Source organism: Quercus lobata, chromosome 9, assembly GCF_001633185.2.
Source record: "Quercus lobata isolate SW786 chromosome 9, ValleyOak3.0 Primary Assembly, whole genome shotgun sequence".
In the NCBI taxonomy this organism is placed as follows: domain Eukaryota; kingdom Viridiplantae; phylum Streptophyta; class Magnoliopsida; order Fagales; family Fagaceae; genus Quercus; species Quercus lobata.
This window is the reverse complement of record NC_044912.1, coordinates 46,499,628-46,526,094: the sequence shown is the minus strand read 5'-3', so window position 1 is coordinate 46,526,094 and position 26,467 is coordinate 46,499,628. Positions and strand designations below refer to the sequence as shown.

Below are 26,467 nucleotides of genomic sequence, written 5' to 3'. Positions count from 1 at the left end.
AATATAATTGAATGACATGCAAAAAGGCCAAAATCCAAACAAAAGCGCAGAAAAAAATACAGCATCACATTCATTTTAAAATACATATGAAAGTTCATCATAGTAATTAAAAATTTTCCAAGAGTGAAACTCTAAACATCACAAAAGTACCCAATCAATAAAGTTGCAAACTGGGATGAACAAAATAGGGATGAATAGTAAAGTTGCAAAGTAAACACACTCTAAACATCACATAATATTATTCTGAATTAGACATCCACCCTAACCACTTAGTCTTGGCACTTGAAAATGTGGACGTTTAACACAACACCGTCCCTCATAATCAGCTCAAATACGCAAACATCTCCTACTTGCAAACTATTTTCCCTCACAAATGCAGACCAACCAGCTGATACGACACATGATGAACCCCCACTTCGTTCATAAATGTATAGCTTCACAGGCCATAATCGGTCCACAATCTGGAGCTTGACAGGGAGTATACTTGCTTTGGTGTAGTCCTTGGTAAACCCGTCTCTTGGTAAGTAGTTGATAATGTCTTGGGGTAAACTCTGTACAAGGAACAATAATAGATATTTAACAAATATATTCCAGCAACAAGTATCTAATTGATCTACATCTTTTCACCTAAAAACACAAATAAGAAAAAATCATTACCAACAAAATGTCCAGCCACAAGTATCTAGTGTGACAATCTTTCTAATTGATCTATGAAAAATGATAGTTAATGGGAGTTGCATTTCTAAATTACAAAAATATTACATTTTAGTGAAGCTAAAAGCTTACTGCACGATCCTTGCCATTAACGTAGGATGGACGCATGATAATAGTGAAAAGGGGATTTTCTTATTTAAAAGCATTGGCTATAACAAGATTTTTAGCTACACCACCGTCTTTCTTAGGATGGGCTGATCCTGAAAGAAGTTGAAAATACGAAGTCATGCACATAAAATTAATAGAGCAGAAGCTAAACAAATCAACCAGTTGCTTACAAAAATGTAACATTCAAACTTGAACCCTCTCCCCTATAAAAGTGTTTGATGATTTCAACAGAGCTGTCATCACTCTCATCATCTTCGATCCTATGAACTTGGAGTTCGTCGTCTAAAGTATAGTCTATTTCTGTTGCAGTGGCATCAAATATGAGTACATCAAACTGTGAATTTCCTTCATATTTGAAAACTAGCAAGTGCCCCACGGCTACACCATGAGAGCTTGCAAATTCGGACCAACCATTTTGAAACCAAACCCCCCCAGCATGTTGTGTCAACTTGACTTTCCATTTTCTACCATTTGGAATAGTGAGAAAGGCCATATCTGACAGGTCCACTCCAAATTTCTGCACGAACTTATCTGGAATCCGCTGTAAAAAGAATCTCCATAACATAAATGCAGGCTAGGGAAAAATAAACACATGCAATCAATCCTTATACACAATGGTAGAAAATAAAAGTTTGAATGATGGCAGAATACTTCTTAGTTACAGCCCCCCACCCCCACACAAAAAAGAAAAGAAAATCAAACAAAATAAAATGTAATCCAGCCCAGTTATATTTAATAGCTATAACAGTAACAAATCTTATGAATTTTGAAACCAAATTATACAACCTAATCTTATAACCAAAATAACCATCAACAGCTGTCAACATTTTACATTTCTCTGTTGTTGTTGAAATGTAAAAAATTTTGGGGAAATGTTGTATTTTGATAATGTGTCTGTGATTTGGTTTTGGGGTGTTGGGGAAACATTGAAGATGACCCACTTTTGTTTATGGGCAGGATTTGGATTTAGACGTACTAATTTTTGCCACTTAGCCACTTCATAAGTTTGTGAACTCTAAAAAACAAATGATAAAAAGAGTGAACGATTTCTGTATCCTAGTTTGATCCCAGGACACAGTTTCACAGTTTAAATGGAGTTATACATCTGTGGTGACCCTATAAGCCCTATCACATTTTTAAAAAAATGCCATCTGCTCTTGCTCTGTATTTATTTTTCCTCAATCTCTACCATGCGCTTATCCCTGTTTCATTTTTTGTTCATATAAAAGTGTACGATGCAAAAGTACTCTGTTATGTGACTGTGTTCTTCTTAAAGTGTAACCTACGTATTGCAAAATGAAAGTTTTTCTGACTACATGTAACAAATGTACATTTTTTCAAGAATCACAAATAAAGAAGATGAAGTGTACGAAGTGTATATTAGCATATGATTTTCAGAGGAATCTAGTTTATAAATTTGAGCATACTTACAAGCTTTCCTTCCTAAACAGCATTCGGCAGAATAATCTTGAAAAAGTGTGGGGACCGATCAGCAGGACCATCGTCGTTGTCTCTCCGCCATTGAGAAGCCATTGTTTTGGTTCTCCAAACTTTCGCTGAGAAGAAGTTGAACAGTTGCTGCTTCGTACGTTTGAGCACTAAATAGTGGGTTGGTCATACACATAACTCGATTATTAAGAAATCGAGTTATGTGTACTGGGACTAAAAGGAGTCCATGCTGTGCGCAGTGTATCTCAGAGGAATCCATGTTGTGTGTGGTGGTTTGGAAGTAACTCGATATCCTGAACATCAGGTTAAAGTAGAATTACTCGATACTACAGAAATCGAGTTACATGCGAATAACTCGCTTATACAGAAATCGAGTTAAGATAATTGGACTGGTCCCGAGGCAGTCCAAGAGGAATCTAACTGTAGACACGTCTTCAACGTATCTCGAAGCTAGAGAAATCGAGTTCTTCTGAACGTAACTCGGTAATACGTAAATCGAGTTACGTTGACTGGGCTTCCTGACCCAGCCCAGATAATTGGACTGGTCCAGAGGCAGTCCAAGAGGAATCTACATGTAGAAAATGTTCTTCAACGTATCTCAACGTTACAGATGTCGAGTTTTTCTCAACATAACTCGGTAATGAGTAACTCGAGTTACGGTGACCGGGCTTCCCCACCTAGCCCAGATAATTGGACTGGCCCAGAGGCAGTCCAAGAGGAATCTAAGTGTAGACAATGGTGGTCAACGTATCTCGATGCTATAGATATCGAGTTCCTTTCAACATAACTCGGTAATAACTAAATCGAGTTAAGTTGACTGGGCTTCCTGACCCAGCCCAGATAATTGGACTGGTCCAGAGGCAGTCCAAGAGGAATCTAAGTGTAGACAATGGTCTTCAACGTATCTCGATGCTAAAGATATCGAGTTATTTTCAACATAACTCGGTAATAACTAAATCAAGTTACGTTGACTGGCTTCCCGACCCAGCCCAGATATTTGGACTGGTCCAGAGGCAGTCCAAGAGGAATCTAAGTGTGCACAATGGTCTTCAACGTATCTCGAAGCTACAGATAGCGAGTTCTTCTCAACATAACTCGGTTATAAGGAAATTGAGTTACCTTGACTGGGCTCAAACACCCAGTCCAGCTATTTGGACTGGTCCAGATACAGTCCAAGAGGAATCTAGCTGTGTAGAGTGCTCTCCAACGTAACTCGGTACCCTATAAATCGAGTTATGTTGAACGTAACTCGGATCTAGAGAAATCGAGTAACCCAGATACTTGAGAATTGAGAATGGATACAGTCGAAGGGGATTGAAAATGGACTGCAACGTAACTCGTTAGCTGGAAAATCGAGTTTCATTTAGTATAACCTTTCTACTTGTAGTTTTGCTTGCGACTTGCACTGTTCACACCCATTCAGTATCGTGCTTATTCATAGTAAAAGTGGACCTGCTGACAACCATGCAGTGAACAACAAGTCATCCATACAAATCATAACCAACCACATCCATCAGTAACATTCCCCCATTTGCATTACGCGAATAAAAAAATCATCCATATATACAAGCTTATTTGTAAGTAAAGAGCCTCTATGCATTTAAATCAGTTGATGTACAAAAATAAAAAGTTCAATTTCTGCATTTTAAACATTCTTCACAATTGTAAGTTGAAACTTGGACAGCATCCGCCAACAATGGTTTTAGGCAAACATGGAGTCATAGCATTTGAGTGACACCTTCTTTTTGTTCTCTTCAAAAGTTGCCTCCTTTCTGAGGAGTAGCCAACACAGAAATTAGTATACAACCCATGGTAATTAATAAACTGAATTGACAAATATAGAAGAGCATTCAGGCTTGCCTGCTTAAATGAGGAGCATCTACAGTTACACCTTGGCAACAATTACAAATCTGCAGCAAAACATATACAGTTAGGGAAATAGAGACCTCATGAATACTAGAATATGTACACCACAAACAATAAGATTGAAAGAACACCAAAACTGGGACAAAAGACTTGGAATGGTAATATGTAGGAGTTAAGACTAACTGCAACTACTGGAAGAAGTAATCACAAGATTGCCCAAAGTGGAGCTACATTTGATACAATGGTATTACTATCATGGTTCCGATCTACAAATTACTGCCCACATCTTAATTATAACTCATATAATGTAATATCTAAACATGTAAAGAAGAATAACTTATGATACCCCCTTGTTACTATGATTTGTAATTGTTACCTGCTACATAGCACCATGGCTTGTTGAAGCCACATTTCGAGTTGGACATGTACGACGGTTATGACCCTCTTGGTGACACAACCCACACTTCAACTTTGGTCCATTCTCAATCCACAATGAGGTTGGCAACTCCCTATCCTCGTCATCCATCTCATTACGGATTCTCGTGGACTTTGGCCGACCTTTCTCACGGATCAACCGCTGGTTTGGCATCACGGTTCTCCTTTCTGCTGGCTCCGGCCATTCTAAGCTATCTTTTAGTGGTTGGAATATAGGCTCATAGCTGTGATACCGTTCTTCAAGGCGGTAGAAATGATCCATATACTCAGTGGCATCATGGTTGTGTTTGGCACAAACTGCTATCAAGTGGGAACAAGGGATCTTGTTTGCTTCCCATTTGCCGCACGTGCATGTCATGTCTGTGAGGGAAACCCTATGGGTGTGATCTCCCCCGCCAATGTTCAATAGTGAAGACTGTGTCTCCACTGTATATAACCGTTGTTGCGCACTCATCCTTCTAACAATATGGAGCTTCGCCTTCTCTTGATTTTCCTCGAACTTGTCATAGGCATATTTGCACCACACTTGCCCCTCTTCCAACTTCTCTAGGGTTTTGTTTCGACGTTCGTCAAAGTATGAGTTCACCTTGTAAAATGTAAACTTCACCATTGCAGTTATGGGCAAGCTACGTGCGCCCTTAAGTACCCCATTGAAGCACTCTGACAGGTTGGTTGTCATTGTCCCATATCGGTGCCCATAGTCATGTACAAGTGTCCACTTTTCTTGATTTACCTCCTTAAGATAGTCGTACGCAGCCGGGTTGACATTCTTGATGCAATCCATGGTGTTCTCAAACTTCCTAACTTGATTCGCAGTTGCTGCGTTCCATACCAAGTTCTTCAACGGCACACTATTGAAGTTAGTGTTAACATTGCTTACTAAATGGCGGAGGCAATACCGGTGATGGGTTAACGGCGGTTGCAAGTAGCCCCTAGTGGTGTCATCGAAGCATGATTGTATCCCACGATGCCTGTCGGATATTATACACAAATTGGTGCGGTCTGTAACATAGGTCAACAGGCATGCCAAGAACCATCCCCATGTCTCCGTGCTCTCGCTTTCGACAACGGCAAATGCGAGTGGATAAACCTCGTTGTTACCATCTGTTGCCATTGCTATCAACAGCTTTCCTTTGTACTTTCCATAGAGGTGCGTTGCATCTATGCTTATCACCGGCCTGCAATGCCTAAACCCTCTAATACACGGACCGAAAGCCCAAAACGCAGAGTTGAATATACAAGTCCCCGAGACATGGGGGTCACACTTTAATGTGGTCATAGTATCCGGATCTGCATCAGACAATGCAGCTAGAAATCGTGGCAATTCTGCGTACGACTCGTCAAAATCCCCGAAATACGTGCAACTGCCTTCTGTTTGGCTTCCCAAACCTTGTACATAGTTACATCATGCCCATGCCTTGCATGCAACATACTACGCAAGTCCCTTACCTTTCGGGTTAGGTCTTCCCGTACATACTTCTCAAGTGCAATGGAGATGAACTTTGAATCCATCATCCGCCCATCAGTTGGTAGCTGGAGGGATGAGCAACTATGGGGACCCTTATATGTACTGATAACCCACATCCCGTGCTTCTTGCTGCAATTGGCCCGAATTAACCACAGACATGCCTCATTCTTACACCGCACTACCAGCCTATTGGTGTCAGACTTGATGACCTTGTATTGCTTATTATGCTCCACAGAGTAGAGGGTCAACACATATTGAACAGAGGCTTTATTCTTGAATAGCATCCCCCTTGCTGGGTGGTCATCTTTATGCCAACTTGTAAGATGTCCTGTACCCAATGCAGGTGATGGGTCATTAATATTGTCCCATGTGTTTGATGTGAACCATTCTGGGATAGGAACTATTGTAAGGCAATCCTCCTCGTTATTTTCGATCAGTGGTACATCTAAGACCTCCGCGTTGTCCACTGGTCCATCAGTATCAATGAACTCTTCATACACATCTCGGCTGCCATCAATATCAATTCCCCCGTCCATATCAGCTTGGACATGCTCATATGTGTGAGTAGACCCTCCCACATCATGTGTATTGGTGGCGCCCACCACTTCGGTGTTGTCCAAATGATCAACCGCACTACATGGTTCATTATTGTAGGGGAAAGGCGTGGCATAGGCAAAGGGAGGATGCACGTCAACCGACAATGAGTGTGGCTCTTCCACCCCACTGGCATGTTGTGAACTTGCACTACCATGGAACCCAACAGCCTCAACAGTTACATACAAGTCGGACGCTATGAACTGGGGGGTCCGCTTAATCACTGCCCACATCATGTCCACGTCAGCATTGCAACCCAACGGATTTGAGTTGTAGACAACCTGAGTACTCACAAGTATCTGGGGGGCACGGTACACAATGGATATCTTATGTGACTCCTTGTCCAACCGTAGAGCTTCCATTATCTTCCGGTGCATTTTTCTCAAGTGTGTTCCCCATTTCAACTCAATGAACTTCTGCTTCACTGACTCGCCTTTATAGGACAGCCCATGCAAGTCATGGAAATATTGTTCCCCATCATAGTAAACGTAGAAGCAGTGACGACCCATGCCAGACCTGGATAAGGACAATTAATTGTGGTTATCATGCAGAAGATAGGGGGTTATGTTAATGCAACAGTAATTAATCTTTTACAGATGCACTATGATGCTATCCTAATTATAGGTGTACACACTTGATTCGTTTGGACACAAACATTGGCCTTTTAGGGGAGACATGCCACAACAAAGAATCAGGGTGTTTGTAATATCGCTTGGTAAGGATGCAATATGGAGTAGGAAAATGCAAACATGGTCAGTAAAACTTGTTCACCTCGCAGGCTTTCTTTTTCAGAACCCACACAATAAAGACTTTCAGAACTGAAAGAGCCATACAATTTAAACCTCAGTATACATTACACAGCATTGTTAATATGTATGAATGAATGCATATGTCATCATATTAATTCACCGTACAATGTTTGTTTATATATATGTTTATTTAGAATGATTATATACATATTTCCCAAAAGAATTCTCAAAAATAATTATTATATACATTACTATATAAAACTCGACATATTTAGGAACAATATGTATACAATGTCACTATCACACACACACACACACACATAAGATTATTCTCACATAAGTCATAATAGTACTGTTATCTAATTAATCGTTTCTTGGACAATTTTTTCCAGGATTTTCAATGTATTAACAGTTTTTGCAATTCCTAACAAAATGTTTCAAAAAATTGGTGCCCTAAGCACATACATTATATGTAAACATACCTATACATGTGTGTGTGTATATATATATATATATACATGTGATCATATATGGGTAGGTAGCTTTGTTTATATTTACATATATTTGCATATACATAGGGACATACATGTATATATATATATATATATGTGTGTGTGTGTGTATGTGTGTGTATATATATATACATATATTTGGGAATGCCACATATACATCTTATGATATGGGTAAGTACGTTTGTCTATATATACATATATCTATACATACATACATTTATGTATATATATACACACACATAATGTCAGAATAAGACAGTTGTAGAAAGCAATCCAAATTATAAGTAGTTATGTAAGTCAATCCATTTATAAGTAGTTATGTAAGTGAATATATACCTGTCAGGGAAGATGTGCCAGAACAAAGAAGAAGGGGACCACAGCAACAGCACGCCTGGTGAGGATGCAATAATGACAAGGAAAATGGCAGAAGAGTTATCAAACTTTGTTCACCTCATAGGCTTTCTTTTTCAGAGACCAGACAGTGAAGGTTTTCAACATAGATAGAGCCAGACAAGTGCATGGATTCTGAAATGTGGGGAGGGGGACAACATGACTCGATATTAAGGAAATCGATTTTATATAAAACTCGATACCACATAAATCGAGTTACTGTTGACAAGACATATTGAAATGACAGCATTTCAGAAACTCGGTTAATAAGAAGTCGAGTTACATGTAACTCCACATGCTATAACTCGATTTCTATAGAATCGAGTTTTGGCCCCATTTCCTCTACAAAAGCGCACTTCACACGTTAGAAGGTGCAGCCACATTCTAGTGCAAAGAATTCCCACCATTGCGTGTTTGTAGAGCAGGATGGGACGAACCTATGTTGTGTTTAACGGTCGTGTTCCAGGCATATACGACAGTTGGCTAGATGCGAGTAGACAAGTTCATAAATTCCCAAACGCGAATCACAAATCATATAAAGATCGAAGGGAAGCCGAAGCTGCATACATGGAGTATTTGCATGGTAATGGTATGGGCGTGCATGGTGGTGCGTCTACATCGTGGGAAACTCCAAACATATCAATCTCAACTCCACCTAGCACTTCTCAAAGCGAAGGAACCAACTATGGCAGTGGAGACATTAGGCACACTTTGTTAAGGTATCAGTTGGAAGTTACCATTGAGGAGCGTGACCACGCAAGGAGGATCGCAACGTTGAGTGCAAACATGTTGAATGAAGTGGTGGCTCATGTTGTGGGGGATGATGAAGTTGATGCACCCACGAGACAACGTACGGATGCATGAATGCAAAAGTACGACTTCTTGTTGTGGTATTTAGTAAGATATGTATACTTCCAAGTAACTACTTTCATGTGTGCTTTAAGTAGAAGTGTCATCGTTTTCCAATTGTTTCACTGGCAGATATGTATATATGGAAAAATAACCTTATTATTTTTGTTTTTGGACTACTTTGGTCTTATTCGGTCCATTATATTTACTTTGGTCTTATTCGGTCCACTGTGGTTTCTAGGAAAATCGGTGTACTACATTCTATTTACTCTATTTGATCCTATTCAGTCAACTTTGGTCGTACCCCGTCTATTTGATTCACTGCAGTCCATTATTGTGTAGTTACAAAATACTAGATCAGCCTATACACAATGAGCCACGATTAACGAATGTACATGATGTAAAAAACAACAATGAATTGCATAACCTCTACATGAACGATTTGGAAATCCTCCTCGTTGGAGGCATCAAAATGCAATCCATACCAATCAAAGGAAATTCAAAGTTTAAAAAAGATAGGATTGGAATTATTCATACATGATAAATCGTCCAACATTAGAAAATTATCTAAATTCTTCAAGTCAATTCTGAAAATTTTAATAGCCACAATATAGAAAGTCCAGAACAAAATGACCATGAATAAAAATTGACACCAACCAACTAAAAAAACAAATAACACAGCTATATAAAGGTTCTTGAATCCCAAATACAGTAAATAAAACCCTAAAATTATGATGTACCTTGTAATATTATTCTGAATTAGAAAAAAAATGAACACTTAAAATTTAAAAGTTACGTAAAAAGTGAACATTACATGGAATACTACAGGTTTCAATAGATACATTACTATATCTTCCCTCTAGCTAGCTCCACTGGACAAAACAGGTTCATCTCTATGAGAGTGGTCTTGCCACTACCAATTCTGCCAACAATACGTATTTTGTGCCCTTCCTCAAATGTGCAACTGATCCCCCTCAGAACAAGTGCATCAGCCTATATTTGATCTGTTTTATCAATGATATATAAAGCCATATTATAAAGCCAAGTTTGAAGCAAATAACGCAACTCTCAATCATGTGAAGATAAATACAAAACCAGTCAGATTGGTAATGAATGCCAAAGCATTAGTCCGCTTAGATAAAGTCCGGAAGAGCAACTTCAAATCAAGAATCAATCTCACTTCTGTCAAAAGTGCAAGCATTCCTTTCCCACCAAATACTCCACAAGAGACAAAGAGGGATCATCATGTCTAAATTTTTTAGCAATCAAACCATGTAAAGCACTAAACATATGAGGATTACCCATGTCAACAGTTTGGTCAATTAATGCCAACTTGTAGATCAGAAGTCTTATTAAATGCTTCTTCCACTTCTAACTTATGGGAAGCTCAAAGAAAATATGTTTGATGATCACCAAATAGACATGTAAGAAGAAAATTTTACAGCATCGTTAGTTTGCAAAATCTACAATTATTTTCATTCCTACATGATTTCAACACATTGCAGATAAGGATATATATATATATATATATATTTATATCATCATGTCTAAATACCTGTATGCCCAACAAAAGTATGTGTACATTTGCTTCCTTTCCAAAGTTTTAAAGTTGTACCACTTGAACCTAAAATCGTGGTAGCATAAAAATGAACCCCATAAGTTCATAGTGAAAGACATAGTTGGATCTATGCATTCCAATCTGATGTAACCAGTTCCAACTACCAACAAAATCTAAAACAATATCTAGCAGAACAGTCATCTACTGAATCATATTATACCTGTAACAAGCTCGCCTGAAGGCAGCTTTATGAGTGCTTGGATTGCTGCCTTATTCACCTCCCAGGATTCTGAAGGTTGGCCACTTCTCCAACGTCTTAATGTGCTGTGGTGAAGGAGACATTAGATACTAACCGAAAATTATTGAGAAAAATGCATATACCTTTGTAAGCATAGATAATAATTCAAACCCAAAAAAGGGCAATACACAAACAATAAAAGTAACATTCAAACAATATGCAAATTTTTCATTAACGCCTCCATCATTTCATTAAAGCAAATGATGGACAAGATTTGATTCATTGGCCAATGACACACACAACATATATATATATATATATACTGAAAATCATAAAATAAGAAGGCTAATTGATGAAAAAATCAATAATCAATTAAATGTTTCTCATTGGGTTCCCAATTTGCTACCAAAATGAAAAGGTAATATATACAATGATAAATAACAATTACAAACCCCAAGAAGCGAAAGGAACAAAACATGCACACATAACTAAGATTTTTGCTGTTTTCAACTTTGGGTAAGTTATATTGTGAGCTGCTCTAGAACTCAGAAAAAAAAAAATATAAATTCTATTCTCCAAAGTTCCTACTAACGAACTTGTAATCAAATGTACACAGATGTAATCATTCTAGAGAGGAGGGGATTTAAAGGAGATTAAAAATAAGAAAATGGGAAGGAGGATGTACCAATCTAGGAATTGTAGGGAAGGCGAATCAGAAAATTAGGAGAGAGACACATACCTAGCCAAGCATTGTAGAGACTCGGATAAATGATTTGCTACAAAGGAGTTGGTTCTGCCATTGATCCGCATAAACTTGGTCATCAAACTCTTTTACAGAAAGTATCAAATTACTTCTTCTTGCTTATCAACAATACCACACATTTGTTTCTCACAAAAATAACAAAAATAAAAAAACAAATTACTCTCTTACAACCCACTTTACTGTAGCTAACAACATACAAAAACACAAGAAAGTTTGGCTTCAAATGAATACCAATCCAGACATTTGTCAAATTGCAATCAAAACTCCAAGTGCAGAAAAACTTCCTAATACATCAATAAATACAATACGCCTTATGGGTTTTCTCCAAAATATCAATTTCTTGACAACAAACACATTGACAGCCAGTATTCTCCCCAAGCAATGATCCAGAAATAGATGCACAGCCACCAAGATTCTCCCCAATTAGTAGAACATTTTGCATGCTTATTCCAGTCACCTATACACATGAAGAATAAGCACACAAGGACAATCCAGCTCAATGGCCTTTTCGTGTCCACCATTGCAGTTAGGTCTAAAAAAAAAATACGACTTTAGAAGAAAAGTGAAACGTAACTATGCAGTCACCTATAGGCAGGAAGTATAAGCATACACTAAGGCATTTAATGATCTTTTCGTTTCCGCCCATATGCCCTGACAGGTCTAATCTTACCTGTTTCATCAGACACAACAGCATAATTAAATTAACATAATCAATCAAATGCACAGTACAAGTAGCTCAAGAAGATGGGAAGTGTAGACGAAGTACATACCATCACCGGTCCCGCAATCGGGAGCATGCGCACGCGGGCGTCGCGATCTCCGCAAAGCCTCCACCGGCTCAATGTCCTCAGCCGGTATCTGCTCAATCTGTACAGCCTCTCCGTGGGGGGTTTGAGATGGAGCTGACATGGTGGGGTCCACATGCACTAGAGGTGGGGTGGGCATGCCTGGTGTGGGGACAAATATGCATCCACCATCATGGGCAGATCCACTGAAAACTGGGGGCGACATACGAGGAGGGCCCTCAAAGTCCGTGCTAGCACCATGGGATGTAGTGTGGGCTGGAACAGTGCCCTGATGATCGACGCTATGGGATGGCCCAGCACCATCGCCAGGCGTGCATCGCGGTGTCCTGCCGTCGTCATCAGACAGTACCCAATCAGTGCCAAGCCATGCCTCTTCTACACCCTCCTCATTCCCTTCCTCGTAGATGGGAGCCGACTCGGTCGTACGGCTGCGACCAGCTTGACCACCTCCACGATGTCCACCCCCACGAGACCCACCACGTTGCCCGCCACGAACTGGGGCCTGTGTATCAATGTCAACTGCTTCTGCAAGCGCATTCGCCAATTTAAGTCGGCCTAGCTCCTCCACAAGCTCTAGTGTAAATGTAAGGTCAGTGTGCATGTCAGAACCTTCATCGCACCTCGGTATAGACCTAATCATCGTCCGAACCTACAAAACAAGGGCGTCATAAAAGCAAGAACGCAAGTATGATGCAAAACTTGGATAAATCTGTTCCAAAATCAAAAGAAAAAGTAGCAAACATAGCTAATGAAATCCTTATATTACTTATAATTATGTTTATCGCTATGCAATCTAAACATTGAGATAATACTCCTAAAAAACACGTATAGTTGGTTGTACATAAGTTCAATCTTAGCATAAGTGAAAATATCAGAATTTCACTTCTGTATCTAGGCTTCACCAGATTTACAACTCCATTAATATCACATTGCAATCAGGACACATATTTTGAAGTTATTATTTCCTAACGTACACGCCCAAATCAAATGAATTGAAAATATCAAACGCAAGCTTCAAGTTTCAATTAAGGGAAGTACCAAAAACTTAGAACATATATCATACTTGAATCTAGTATAAATGCACATCTCCTTGCTGCATACTTGCAAGATTTTAAATGACCTTTAAGCTGTTGGGAATTGCATTCTACCAACAGTTTAGTAAGGGACTTCCCAATCCTAGAGGTAATATCTATCAAGGAATATGTAATACATTAATCAGTCCTGGAGGAAAGGCTATCTAAACTATCATGAAATGTGAATTTATCACTACTACACAGAGTTGCACCGTCCATTTTAAAGTACAAGCCAACCAAAAACAAAAAAAAAAAAAATAAACAAAAAATAAAATAAAATACAATAAAACCCAACCCAACCCACCCTTTTTAAAAGTTGAATGTAATTATATGAACAAAGGTGTGGTCATCATTAGTCATTGCCCATTAACCATTCCTCATGCAAACAAATTGGATCAAGACAAATTCAGTTTGTTATGAACAACTTAAATCATGCAGTATTTTGACTTTAAAACATAATGACATGTCATGCAGTATTTTTTGACTTTAAAACAAAATGACAGAGAAAGCTGCTGAGGATATTTAATCCAACAATGGTTTCATCCATAAAATAGGAATTGTTGCCTCACCATGAGTTCCCAATACGCAGACTCTGGTGTTATGTACCGCCTTGTGTGGCGATTGTACCACATCATGTACTCAACGAGATACGTATCATCATCGTCTAGGAGATCGGACCCGCGAACTACATTCACTCGGTTGGCCCATTGCCAAATAAAGGGATCATGTTCTACCTCCCAGTTCTTCTCCCATTTACCCTGAAGGGATATCTTGTGAAGGGTAGTCGACGTATCCACGACACTTGGAACTGGTTGCTTCATCCCAAACTGACGGAGGACTCGCTCAGGATGATGCCACTCCACTATCCAAAAGAATATCAACGGCACCTCGGCCCTCCAAATATGCTGCCCAGCAATGCAATACACAGGTAGGGAGCCTAGCGTATGCGTGTACGGCTCCCATACAATCTGCATAAGTAGATTATGTTTGTGATAGTGAGAGATCATACTAATTTAACATTATGTTTGTGATATGTAATATGCAAAGCATGGAATCTTCTGTCTGCTTCTAGTCGTACACAAAATCTTCAGGGATTATTGGGCAGAAAGTAAAAGAACAACAAAATTGACCTGCAAAAAATATTAAAAGATCTAGGTTGTTCATGTCCACCATTTTCAGCCCCATGTTCATATGCTGGACAGGGTTCAAAGCTAACTGACACCATCAAATACTAGGATTTTCAATCTGAACCAAACTTATAGGAGGGTACTAGAGCATCCTTATGGCTGTAAGATGAATCCAAGTTGATGATTTCGCGAAATCTTTTTATCGTAATAGAAATATTGTGCTACATTAATTGCATTAGTCATTAACAATGTTTCAATGAATGAGAACAAAATGACTATTATAAGGTCTACTGAAGACATTGCATTTCAAGTAGCACTTTATATTGCAAGAAATGGAAGCTATGTAAATTATTACATGGTATAATCCTCATCAAATACTGTTATTATATTTCTATGTAAATATATATTTCTTATAAATTTTAGTGTTGGAAATTACATAAGCCTTTTACTTATCTCAAACTAATCATGTCAATGTCTAAAATTACATTCCTCTTGAAGAATATGGTGAGCAGCATATTTTGCACGCTTCTAAAATTATATGAATAAAGTACTCGTTAATAATCCATAGCTTTTAATAATTTTAGGACTATTAAGGCAGCTAAAGTGGGGACAACTTAAGGAGTTGCATGCTGCAATTAAATTGTGCTCTCCAACTTTGGTGCAAGGAGCACGAACTAACTTTTCATTTACGTCAACAACAAGAGGTAATGTGTCAAGCGTCTTTATGTTTTCTCATATATCACTGATTAACAATTATTTGTTTCTTCAAACTTAGGCCATTGTTTTCCAAGAAGACAATCGAGGCTGTGCATATTCAAAATATACCACTTGAATACGTAAATCGAAGTCAAACAGTATTCTACTAGACTGTAAAAATATAACCTTCAATTCAGCAAAGGTAATTTATAACTTACAATGTAACAATGTTTTTTGCATCACAATAACAATGTTTGTAATCTTGGATACCCCTATGTTAGAAGAAGAAATACTAAATTGTCTACTTATTAGGCAGAGCAATAACTATGGTTTTAAGCTCATAACATTTTATTAATTAATTACAAGTGATTTCACAAGCTTAATTACAAACCGTACAAGCTTAAATTTTATTTGTTTAATCAAATTTGTAGCATATATTGAGACTATATGCAAAAACAACCGACTAAAGTAGAGCGTGATAGTAATCTGGTGCAATTGTACATATGAAACTTCTAGCCAAGAGAGTTCGATCGTACCTATGAAACTTATATCTATGCCCAAATGGAGCTCACACACTAAAACCACCTGCAGCACCAGTGGCACCAATGAATTGTAAAGAGCTTAGATTCACATTGACTACCTATGAAAACACCATCAACTAGAACATCCCAAACGGATGTTTAGATAACATAAAAGTTTATATTAACCTTAGATGGTCACTTAATACTAAATATTGCTATGTTCTGTCACAGGGGTAGTGAAATGCATAAACTCCAAACATTAGTAAGTTTTTGAAGGCAAAGCAACAATTGAGACTATCTTCGGTGCTCACTCTGGCATCCTAAACAACCCCAAATCTCACAAAGGGTTTAACCTATACCCTGGACTCTCGAGTTCCTAGTGGGGGGGCACTAATGGCTTTGTATTTTGGAAATTTCACAGTGTGGACCCAAGCAATGACAACCATCCAGCATTGGACAAGGACAAGCTATGGCAATGGCTTAGCCTATGGTCACTCTATGACATTCAAGGCAGAGTAACTCCATCCTTTAGTTTGCTTAATTTCAAATTTCAATGAAAGCCAGAGAAGTGATCATGTGTTTTACGGGCCAATGATCAATAATGTCATCATTCCCTCTGTTTCTGTACTTAGGCCAAAAATGCAAATTGGGGTTATATTTTTGCTCTCATGTCATGATTACACAATAATTAGATAAAATTTTCGTAGTTTAACATTTGCAGCTTTCCCAACGTTCTAAATTTAAAGAATTTTATCATTTTATGAGATTTAACAGCCAACTATATTACAACAGTGAAGAGAAGCTCTAACTCAGCAAATTTAATTCAACGAAAATCTGGAATATAATTGTGGTAATATCTAAGTCAACCACCAAAACTATAGCGAATCCAGAAGGTGTGAAATATTAATAAGCTTCAACAGTTCTAAAAAAAATTTCTATTTTAAAGCTTTAATATTGAAGTATAACAACTATCAAAGATTCAAACTCTCTCTAAAAGAATTATAACCAATTACATAATCCAATATGTGCGTCTTCTCTTCATTGCATCAGCTTAATGACATTTGTAACAATTGGTGGAGTTTTTGTTTTTTGGTTGCAACACAAGTTTGAACTCACTGTCTTGCACTAAACCAAGACTTCATGCTCAATCTTTTGCGCATGTTGCACATGCTTCAAACATCTTGGAAAAGGGACAATTTATTCTGTGTTTTTTTTTTTTTTTTTCGGTGTAAATCACAAACGTTTCCGTACATAATGAAGAATATAGCCAAATTCTACTTTATATATATATGACTAAATTTATATATAACCCATTGATTTAACCCAACTTAACCTGAGTCATGTGAGTTGGGTTGCATTGGAAAAAACCCTTCAATCCAACCCAATTTGGAAAAAACCCTTTGATTTAACATTCAAGAATTTTTTTCTTTTGTTTTACTTTATGTAAGGACGAGCAAGTATTCATGCAGGTGCTACAAATGGAAGTTCTAATGTGAAGTACTTCACGATGGACATTCCAATTGAGTTAAATGATGGGATGGAAATCCAAGTATCAAACAAAATGATTAGATGGTATTATGAAATCAACTCATTCCTACAACAATCCAAGAATTCAAAATAAAATAAAAATTGAGGGAAACGAAAATAAAAGCATGTGCGGTGCATTTGAGGGAAACGTGCTCGGCCCGTAGTCATAAGAATTGAGGGAAACGTGGTCATAAGAATTCAAACTAAATTAACCAAATACCTGCTCGGCCCGTACTGTAGCCAGTGACGTGCGGTACGCAGCAAGGACGTGTGTGGCATGCTCTGCGGTGCATTTTGGCCCGCTCCACCTACCAAACATGAGGTGTCGACAAATGCTCATTACTGAACCTTACATTTAACAAACTTTGCTTTTATATTTCACATCCATATACTAAGCATTGATAAGTTTCTTTTGTTTGTTAGTTTGGCATATTTTTAATTATATGAAAGAGACAAATAACGAGAACTCAATGAACGTACCTAATGGCAAGGGGCCCTGAGTGCACTGGCGGTAGAGGCGGCCTCACAACAGGGCATAATTGTGGGAACCTTGAATAGGCCCATAGCTGCACCAACAAGAGTGCTCCTCCAATCTGCATCGCATCCTTCTTCGATGCACCACAAAGTTGCCTATACAGCCAGGCCAATGCTGCACTACCCCAGCTATACCGTCTCGCATTGCTGACTGGGTTGAGCAACTGCAGAGGCAGCAGTGAGACCCGGTCCGCAGACCTGTCCATGAACAAGAGGGCCCCCATCCGTACAAGTAGGTGGTAGCGGGCATGTTGCTGCACGACTTCGTCAGAAGCGTCCGCAACTAAGGGATTGACAAACTGTGCATCAAGCCAGGTGTATCTTATCCTCGCCCCAGCAAGGGTAGACTTGTTTGAGTTTGGTATCGGGGGTGGAGGTTTATGGCCCAACAACTGTTCGTACAGCTCACTCCATTTGTAGTCTGTCTTCCCAGTGACAGGCAACCCATCCACCAGAAGCCCCAGCATCACCTCCATATCTTGCAAGGTGATACCCATTTCTCCATGGGGTAAGTGGAACGTGTGCGTCTCCGGACGCCACCGCTCAACCAACGCCGTGATCAAGGCGTGGTCGACCTCCATATTAGGAACCTTGAATAAACCAGTCAACCCTGCTGCATCTATGTGTTGCATGATACGTGGATCTAACCCACCCTGTGGCAATACACATTTACGGCGTCGAACCTTTATCATGCCAGGCGCCTCCTGCACACGGACGAGTATTGTGTTACGAGATTAAACATGAGGTAATTATAAAACAAACATGTATTAATAATACTACTACATACCTCGTCAGCGGCGCACCTCCAAAGCGGACTTGACCGATGATTCGGCTGCTGGGACAACTGGGTATCCACATCGGGTCCAGGCCGCACTCTATCTAGTGCCTGCATATCTCACATGGCAGCAAATACATTGTTAGCAATTTTCTAACAAGTAAACCACATTTAATATAAAATAAAAGCATAGATTCAGTAAGACATTATATTTTGAGCACAAGATTTTCAACATCACTTCTTAAATAAATAAGAACTTGCCATAAAAAAAATTATTTCAGAACTATTTAAATCACTTCTTAAAGCTTAGGATAATTATTAATTAACTATTTATGAAAATATAAGTTATAACACCACTCGATTTGCAAAAACCCCTCATCAAAACCCCAAGCACATTTAAACTCATTAATGAGAAAATCATCATTGCAGCATATAAAAGACAACAAAATTCTCATCTTCATTAGTAAATTTACTACTTCCTTAAGTTTCAACAAAATAATCAAAATCCCACACAAAACACAACCTAACATTAACCAACATCAGAAAATATTTCAGAGGGAGAGGACCGTACCTGTAATCAGCGGCAGCGGGAACCAACGACGACTGATGGAGACTCGAGGAAGAGTGGGGAAGCCTGATCGCAGAGCGAGAAAGACAAAGTGTGGAGAGAGAGTGATGGCAGAGAGCGAGGGAAAGAGAGTGTACAGGGAGAGCGAGTGACTGAATAGCGTTGTGAGACGTTAGGGTCCTATTGATTCAAACCGCTGAAAATAACTCGATTTCCAGTTTCCCGAGTTATGACCGTCTACACAAACATTTTTTTATTGGGGAAAATTCGAAGGGTCAGACTAACTCGACCATACAAATGTCGAGTTATTCATTAAAACTCGATTTCTTCATTGTCGAGTTACAAAAGAGGGGCATTTCCCTATTTAGTTTCAGAAAGAGGGCAAACGAATGTTTAATTTCCCAAAAAAGGGTATTTGCCCATTTTCTCCAGTATAAGTGTTCATGGGGTGTGAGAGACAATGGCCGAAGTTCAAATCTCCAGAAGGAAATTTCACACACATATACTGATATACATATAGATTAGACTAGAGTAAAATTTCTATATTGTAAATATATATATATATATATATTGCATAAATTTTTTAATTACTTGTATGTGTTTTTTAAAACTGACACATCAAAGGGTAGCTCCAGCCCTGCTCATGATCCTTAACCAAAGCTGTTCATTATTTCACAGAACATTTCCTATTATGTATAGAATATGGAGAGTCAAATCGGATTTTCGCAAAACAAAACCCGTTGGAATGTGTGGACTAGGAAAGAACAAAGAGGAATATTTTGACATTTTCTTTTGCGAAGGTCTATCAATATATGTTCTTTCTACATTTCCTTTTTTTTTTCTTTTTTTTTTCTTTTTTTTTCCTCTCTTTTTAAGAATAGTCTTTTTTATGGTAAAGTTGATTCATGTTTAATTTGCTTGTGAGCATAAAGTCACTTTTTAATTGATTAAGTGGTTATTTAAGAAAAAAATTGATTTGAGTGATTTTGAACTTTTCAAATCGTGTAAAATATGGGTTTTCATGTAAATTTTGACTGAAAGATTTGCACTCTTCAGTTATGGGTGAAAGGTGACTTTTTAGTTCAATGCATTTCTAGAAAATTGAAATTCCTTACAAAATTAGTTACTTGGATTGCATCAATAGCAAGCTCTCAATTTTCTAAACTTTTAATAGATTGGTGTGTTTTTGACATATTAGTAACAGAATTAATATGTTCTGATATGACGCACTATTCCGATTGTGTTTGTTACCTGCCAAGTTGTAATATAGCTTTTGAGAAATATTACACCCCAAGAAATTACGCAACCAGATATCAAATTTTACGGCACAATCACTTCTAAGCTAAACTACTATTAATATCAAATAAGTGATTAACCAATTTTATATGGATATTCATGTTAACAACTAAAGCAATATAAAAAGCAGTAAAAGAGTGCAAACAACACAATAAGATTTATATGTTATACAATGACCACCGAGACCAATTAAAAGGGATGTAGCATAGCCTGATGGCGCCTTTGTTCTGGGTACGTGCAAAATGTCACGTGTTCCAACTACCAATCCTATTTCTACTTATCACTTCTTGTTTGGGTAGTCACTAGGTATCCATTGAAATCGATTCAAATTTGACATAAAATCTTTCATTTAGAGTGTGTTTAGATATCATTTATTTTGCTGAAAACTGAAAATACTGTAGCAAAATAATTTTTAAATATGTGAATAGTACTGTGAAATCCAGTTTTAAAGTTTTTTTAATAAAATACTTGCGGGTCCCATGAACAGTGCACGGAACCCACTAAAAAAGCATAATTTTGTTGAAAAAGCATTGTAGCCACATCTGAAAACATGAAACGCTATTCTCAACAAAAAAATAAAATAAAATGTGAAACGCAGACCCATTTCAGCACTATCCAAATGAAGGCTTAGTGATACTATACAGGCCATTTCTAGATACCCTCATGGCCATGTAAAGATTGTCTTCCACCATGTAGAATGTCCTTTTAAGAAAGACACCAAGGTTTCAAACTTCTACCATTAATCGATCATAATGTCAAAGTTTGAAGGCAAGCGTGTTAATACCCTCGAGTTTGAAAAAATATCAAAATTGAACAAATATAATTCAAATGGGATATCATATAAGGTTTGACAGTGTGATGCTAAAATTGTTGGCCAATCACCAATTACAAGAATTGCAAAAATCTAATAGATTCACATCATAAACTCAAAAAAAAAAAAAAAAAAAAAAAAAAATGCAGCTAAAAAGGAAGGGACCAGGGGAGTTGCATATTGCAATTTAGTAATATGCAAACATTCTTCATATATAAATAACAAAAACTACCATTTCTATAACTCTCAAGTCTCAATATATATATATATATATATATATATATATATATTGAGAAGATAAGATAGTAAATACTTCTCTTGTCAGAAAATAAAATAAAGTTTATCTAGTGGATCCAAATTGTATGACATGAAGCTCATTTTCTCTAGACATCCCATAATAGCTCTCATGTCCTTGAGAATTCCCTTTATATATTTTCTCTCTACGCACAAATGTAGGAGACAGTAAGCAAAATGGTCTAAGAAAATAATAAGTGCATAACTAAGTTCTGCATAATGGTTAAACTGTCAATTGAACGAATCAAGGGATATTACGAAGGGAAAGATACACATTTTAATATAATGAACCATTTTACTTAAAAAACAATATTGTTTATCCAAATTAAAACCGATGAAGAAGAACAAATTTAGTCTTCTATGGAAAATAAATAATGGCTCAACCTCTCAAAAAATTATATATAACAAAACAGATTGAATTCATTGAATTATGAAATACTAATCAATTTGTAATGGCTCATTCGGATCCCTGCTCCCGCAAGCCCGGGCCCAATGTGGTGGAAGACGTCAACTCAAGTCACCCCTCTCCACTCATTTATTATTCATCAATTTTTTTTTTTGTAATTACATTGGGAGACAAGCTATGAGTCCTCTGCAACGAGCACCATCTGGCACCACAAACATGGAGGAATGCACGTTCGTTAGTTGTAAAACATCTTGTCCCTGATGATGCTTATGCTCCTTCTTCTTCTTCCTGTACCCTTTTTCAAAGGCAATATACCTTAGTCACAATATATTCATTACAATCATATCGTTTGCTGCAGGATCTCACATGACAGATTTGGCTGTTTTCACCATCATCTCTAAGAGGAGCTAAACAGGATTTTCCACACATTTTTTTCATACTAATCAAAAACAGTGCCTACCAATTTGTCCCTGTAAGATTTTAATACGCAGAGTGGGTTGGCGAGGCATCATCCTTAGAGAGATTATAAGCTGTGAACTAGTGTTGAAGTAGTCTATCGTGAAACACATATTGTCATTGTCAGCTACAACTGAATCACGAGGGATATCATCGCGTGAAGCACCACGATATCTATGAACGTGTTTACATCTGGTATGAGGCTTGGTTACATAAATGTTAACGTGTATTGTGTTATGGTTTTTAGACCCAACTAGTTTACTTGTATAGAACACTTGTACTTGTACTACATTTTTCTTGTACCGCACATGTTAGAAATACTGAATGAATTGTATTATTTCATGATCAAAGAATATACATGAGTGCCTTGATATAAGAGACACGTGTGTGGGGTACAAGTAAAGTGTAGTACAAGTACAAGTGTGTTATACAAGTAAACTAATTGGGCCTAAAGCCCATAACATAATACACATTAATAGCCTCTCAAACTCAAGGTGGATGTGAGACCAACTTGAGGTCGTCAACCAAAGTATGAAGGCATTCTTTAGAATGTGACTTGGTAAAGATATCTGCAAGTTGATTTTTAGAGGAGACTGAAATCAGTTTGAGAGCACCATGGACAAGATGATAATGGATAAATAACAATCAATCTCTATGTATTTAGTCCGTTCATGGAAGACATCATTATAAACAATATGAATGGCACTCTGGTTGTCACAATAAAGAGGAGTAGCAGAGGATGTAGACACACCTAAGTCTTTGAGAAACAATCGTAGCCAAAGGAGTTCAGATGTGATATCAGTAAGGGCACAATATTCTGCTTCAGTACTAGAATGGATCACATGAGTTTGTTTCTTGCTTTGCTAAGAAATAAGAGAAGAACCAAGAAGAAAGCAATAACCAGTGGTGGACCTGCGAACAATGGGATCTCCTGCCCAATCAACATCAGAAAATACACAGAGAATAAGAAGAGACTGAGCAAAGTAGAAAATATCATGAAATAGAGTGCCCTTTAGGTATCGAAGAATGCACAAAACAACAGCATAGTGAGTCGATCGTGGAGTAGACAGATACTGGCTCACCTAGTAAACAGCATAAGAAATGTCTGAACGAGTGACAGTGAGATAAACTAGGCTGCCAACCATGTGTCTGTAAAGAGAGGGATTAGCCAATGGTTTCCTTCCTGAGGGAGTCAGATGCGCATTAAATTCAACTGGAGTGTCAACAGTCTTGCTATCAGTGAGTTTAGCTCGAGACAAGAGTTCAGAAGCATAATTGGCTTGAGTAATATAAAGTCCATCAGTAGAATGAGTGATTTCAAGACCCAAGAAGTAGTTAAGATGTTCAAGATCTTTCATCTCAAACTGCTAACTAAGAAAATCCTTGAGTTTTTGAATGTCACTGAGGTCATCACCAGTTATGATCGTATCATCCACATATAAGAGAAGTAAAATAGTGCTTTTGTCAGTGCGACGAAGAAATAAGGCAGAATTATAATGACTGACCATGTAACCCAAGCGAGAGATAGTTTATATATATATATATATATATATATATATTGCATAAATTATACTAGAGTAAAATTTCTATCTTGTAAATATATATATATATTGCATAAATTTTTAAATTTTTTTTTGAGAAACATTTTTTTAATTACTTGTATGTGTTTTTTAAAACTGACACATCAAAGGGTAGCTCCGGCCCTACTCATGATCCTTAACCAAAGCTGTTCATTATTTCACATAACATTTCCTATTATGTATAGAATATGGAGAGTCAAATGGGATTTTCGCAAAACAAAACCCGTTGGAATGTGTGGACTATGAAAGAACAAAGAGGAATATTTTGACATTTTCTTTTGCAAAGGTCTATCAATATATGTTCTTTCTATATTTCCTTTTTTTTTTCTCTCTCTCTCTCTCTTTAAAATAGTCTCTCTTTTTTATGGGAAATGTTGAAAGCAAGAAGAAATGCACTCAGGAATCAAACTAAGCATGATTACAAGACTGAAGGGATAAGCACTGATCAAGCAGCTAAGACACAGGATAACTAGGCTAGTGCAGAGTTGCTTGACATGATAGAAGCAGTCCCTTGTTGGGAAAAATTCTATATTACTGTGAATAAATTTTAGCAAGCACAGCGGAAGCACAACCACACAAAAAACACAAAGATTTACGTGGAAACCCTTTCTCCTTGAAGGGAAAAACCACGGGACAAACTCCGAATAATTTCACTATATAAAATAGAGATGACAACACTTAGAGATACAATTTGAGTAAAAAAAAACTCACTTTTTCTTTTCACTCACTGCTCTCTTCCTCACTGTGTATTTTCTCTTACTCTCTCTATTTTTCTCTTCTCTCTTGCTTGCTCTCACTCACGCAGCTCTTCAAGACTGCACTAGTCCTCACACTTTGGGACTTTCACTTCTTTTCTTCACCTCTGCACTGGCCGAATGGCCTCTCTATTTATTTCTTCATCTTTTCCTTCTTTTCTTCCTTTCACACTCTTCACATCAAGCCACAATAAGTGCAAGCCACTTACTTTGACTTTGCTTCAACCAAAATCTCTTTCTTTAGCTCTCATTGGCCGAATGGCCTTGCTTGTTTCTTTCCTTTTTCCTCAGCTCTGCCATACCCGAATTACCATGCCTTTTACTTCTTTCTTTTCTTTTCTTTCTTCCTTCCAACGTGTATGGCACAAGTTTAACATCACATAGTCATTTATGTGGCTTGACTTTTGTACATCCCTTCATAAATGTTGATGGACTTTTGTACATAATTATAGAGGAAAAGATGAACCCAATTTTTTCTCTTTCGGACAAGCTCCTCCAGCAAGTTCAATTTGCTTGGTTGACTTCTTGCCAATTTTTCTACAAGCTCATTTAATGAGCTAAGACTAAGTGTGGGCTGGAACATTGTGCAGTGCACCCAACAATCTCCCCCTCCAGCCCACTACGAAGGAGATCTTCAATCCAACTCTTCAGTTAGAATTCATTCCGGCTAAGTCAACACCAGACTCAACCTTCTTCGTTATCTTCACTAACACTGAGAAAATTTCATCAAAATTAATTCCTTTCATTCTCAAAGAATTTATTTCACTTTGGATACCCTTAATCCAATTTCTTGGCTCCCCCTGCTCAAGACCTTCACAATCTTTCACTTCATCATTCTTCCTAGCATCATGATATTTTTCATCAAATATCACTTTCTCATTTAAGTCACTTTCAGGTAGAGAGAATTTTACTCTCTTGGCTGCAACACCATTACTATCAACTCTCAACTGTTGAGTTTTCTCAAAAACTTTGGCTGCATTGGACTTTTTCTTACAAGCCCTCACATGAGTTCTGTACATGCCACAACAAGCACATCCTCTTGCAATAACCAATAATCCTTTAGAAAGTTTCCATCTTCCATTGCCAAGATGGTTACTATAACCTGCTCGATCCAAAGCCAAAGTAGACAACACATTCATCCTTAAATTTGGAACATGCCGCACATCCTTCAATATAAACGTGCAACCAACATTTGTCTTGATGCACACATCACCAATTCCCACAATTTTTGAATAACTAGAGTTACCCATCTTCACAACACCAAAGTCGCCTGCTTTGTATGTGGTGAATAACCTTTTTGTGGGGATAACATGGTGGGAAGCTGCTAAATCAACAACCCACTCAACATCATTTTTAGCAACATGCTTACATTTTTGCTCTTCAAGAGAGAGCATCAAAACATCCTCATGAAACACAACTGCTGTAGTATTCTTCTCATCATCATTCTTTTCATCTTTCTCTTCAGTTTGTTCTTTATTCCAATGCCAACAATTTCTTTTTATGTGACCCTTTTTCCCACAATGGAAACATTCTCTCATCTCTTTAAACT

General features: G+C 37.7%; 5 protein-coding genes across 7 annotated transcripts; all 5 read right to left on the bottom strand.

The window, feature by feature from the left end:
* Positions 1-269: 269 nt before the first annotated feature.
* On the bottom strand, positions 270-1,387 carry LOC115961870 (B3 domain-containing protein At4g01580-like). Its single transcript, XM_031080776.1, has 2 exons — positions 1,004-1,387; positions 270-551 (listed from the first exon to the last, which is right to left on the bottom strand). Exons 1-2 carry the CDS (start codon positions 1,385-1,387, stop codon positions 270-272), a joined length of 666 nt encoding a protein of 221 aa, XP_030936636.1.
* Positions 1,388-4,516: 3,129 nt separating this feature from the next.
* On the bottom strand, positions 4,517-5,686 carry LOC115961869. Its single transcript, XM_031080775.1, has one exon. The coding sequence runs from the start codon at positions 5,684-5,686 to the stop codon at positions 4,517-4,519; it is 1,170 nt and encodes a 389-aa protein (XP_030936635.1).
* A 194-nt stretch (positions 5,687-5,880) lies between these two features.
* On the bottom strand, positions 5,881-7,143 carry LOC115961867. The gene has a single exon (XM_031080774.1). It carries the CDS (start codon positions 7,141-7,143, stop codon positions 5,881-5,883), a length of 1,263 nt encoding a protein of 420 aa, XP_030936634.1.
* Positions 7,144-11,834: 4,691 nt separating this feature from the next.
* LOC115959575 lies at positions 11,835-14,478 on the bottom strand. 3 transcript variants are annotated; one of them, XM_031078018.1, is made up of 4 exons: positions 14,142-14,478; positions 12,464-13,148; positions 12,268-12,363; positions 11,835-12,150 (listed from the first exon to the last, which is right to left on the bottom strand). In XM_031078018.1, exons 1-3 carry the CDS (start codon positions 14,391-14,393, stop codon positions 12,314-12,316), a joined length of 987 nt encoding a protein of 328 aa, XP_030933878.1. In that variant the 5' UTR covers positions 14,394-14,478; the 3' UTR covers positions 11,835-12,150; positions 12,268-12,313. The 3 variants fall into 3 exon arrangements, with proteins under 3 accessions (XP_030933878.1, XP_030933877.1, XP_030933879.1); XM_031078017.1 differs by having other exon boundaries at positions 11,835-12,197; positions 12,279-12,363; XM_031078019.1 differs by having other exon boundaries at positions 12,279-12,363.
* LOC115961866 (serine/threonine-protein phosphatase 7 long form homolog) lies at positions 14,416-18,558 on the bottom strand. Its single transcript, XM_031080773.1, has 4 exons — positions 17,924-18,558; positions 17,664-17,751; positions 14,497-14,540; positions 14,416-14,434 (listed from the first exon to the last, which is right to left on the bottom strand). The coding sequence occupies exons 1-4, from the start codon at positions 18,556-18,558 to the stop codon at positions 14,416-14,418; spliced, it is 786 nt and encodes a 261-aa protein (XP_030936633.1).
* Between the last annotated feature and the right edge of the window lie 7,909 nt (positions 18,559-26,467).

What these genes read in the sequence shown, in the direction of transcription:
- LOC115961870 (XM_031080776.1), bottom strand. Translation starts at nt 1,387, where the DNA reads ATGTTATGGAGATTCTTTTTACAGCGGATTCCAGATAAGTTCGTGCAG. An exon ending in GAGAGGGTTCAAGTTTGAAT is followed by an intron (nt 552 to 1,003) that starts GTTACATTTTTG and finishes TTCCTTGTACAG; the next exon opens with AGTTTACCCCAAGACATTAT.
- LOC115961869 (XM_031080775.1), bottom strand. Translation starts at nt 5,686, where the DNA reads ATGGCAACAGATGGTAACAACGAGGTTTATCCACTCGCATTTGCCGTT.
- LOC115961867 (XM_031080774.1), bottom strand. Translation starts at nt 7,143, where the DNA reads ATGGGTCGTCACTGCTTCTACGTTTACTATGATGGGGAACAATATTTC.
- LOC115959575 (XM_031078018.1), bottom strand. Translation starts at nt 14,393, where the DNA reads ATGAAGCAACCAGTTCCAAGTGTCGTGGATACGTCGACTACCCTTCAC. An exon ending in CTGCGTATTGGGAACTCATG is followed by an intron (nt 13,149 to 14,141) that starts GTGAGGCAACAA and finishes CTTGTTTTGTAG; the next exon opens with GTTCGGACGATGATTAGGTC. An exon ending in CGATTGCGGGACCGGTGATG is followed by an intron (nt 12,364 to 12,463) that starts GTATGTACTTCG and finishes CTGATGAAACAG; the next exon opens with GTAAGATTAGACCTGTCAGG.
- LOC115961866 (XM_031080773.1), bottom strand. Translation starts at nt 18,558, where the DNA reads ATGGAGGTCGACCACGCCTTGATCACGGCGTTGGTTGAGCGGTGGCGT. An exon ending in TCAGGGCCCCTTGCCATTAG is followed by an intron (nt 17,752 to 17,923) that starts GTACGTTCATTG and finishes CATGTTTGGTAG; the next exon opens with GTGGAGCGGGCCAAAATGCA. An exon ending in CTACAGTACGGGCCGAGCAG is followed by an intron (nt 14,541 to 17,663) that starts GTATTTGGTTAA and finishes CTACTTATGCAG; the next exon opens with ATTGTATGGGAGCCGTACAC.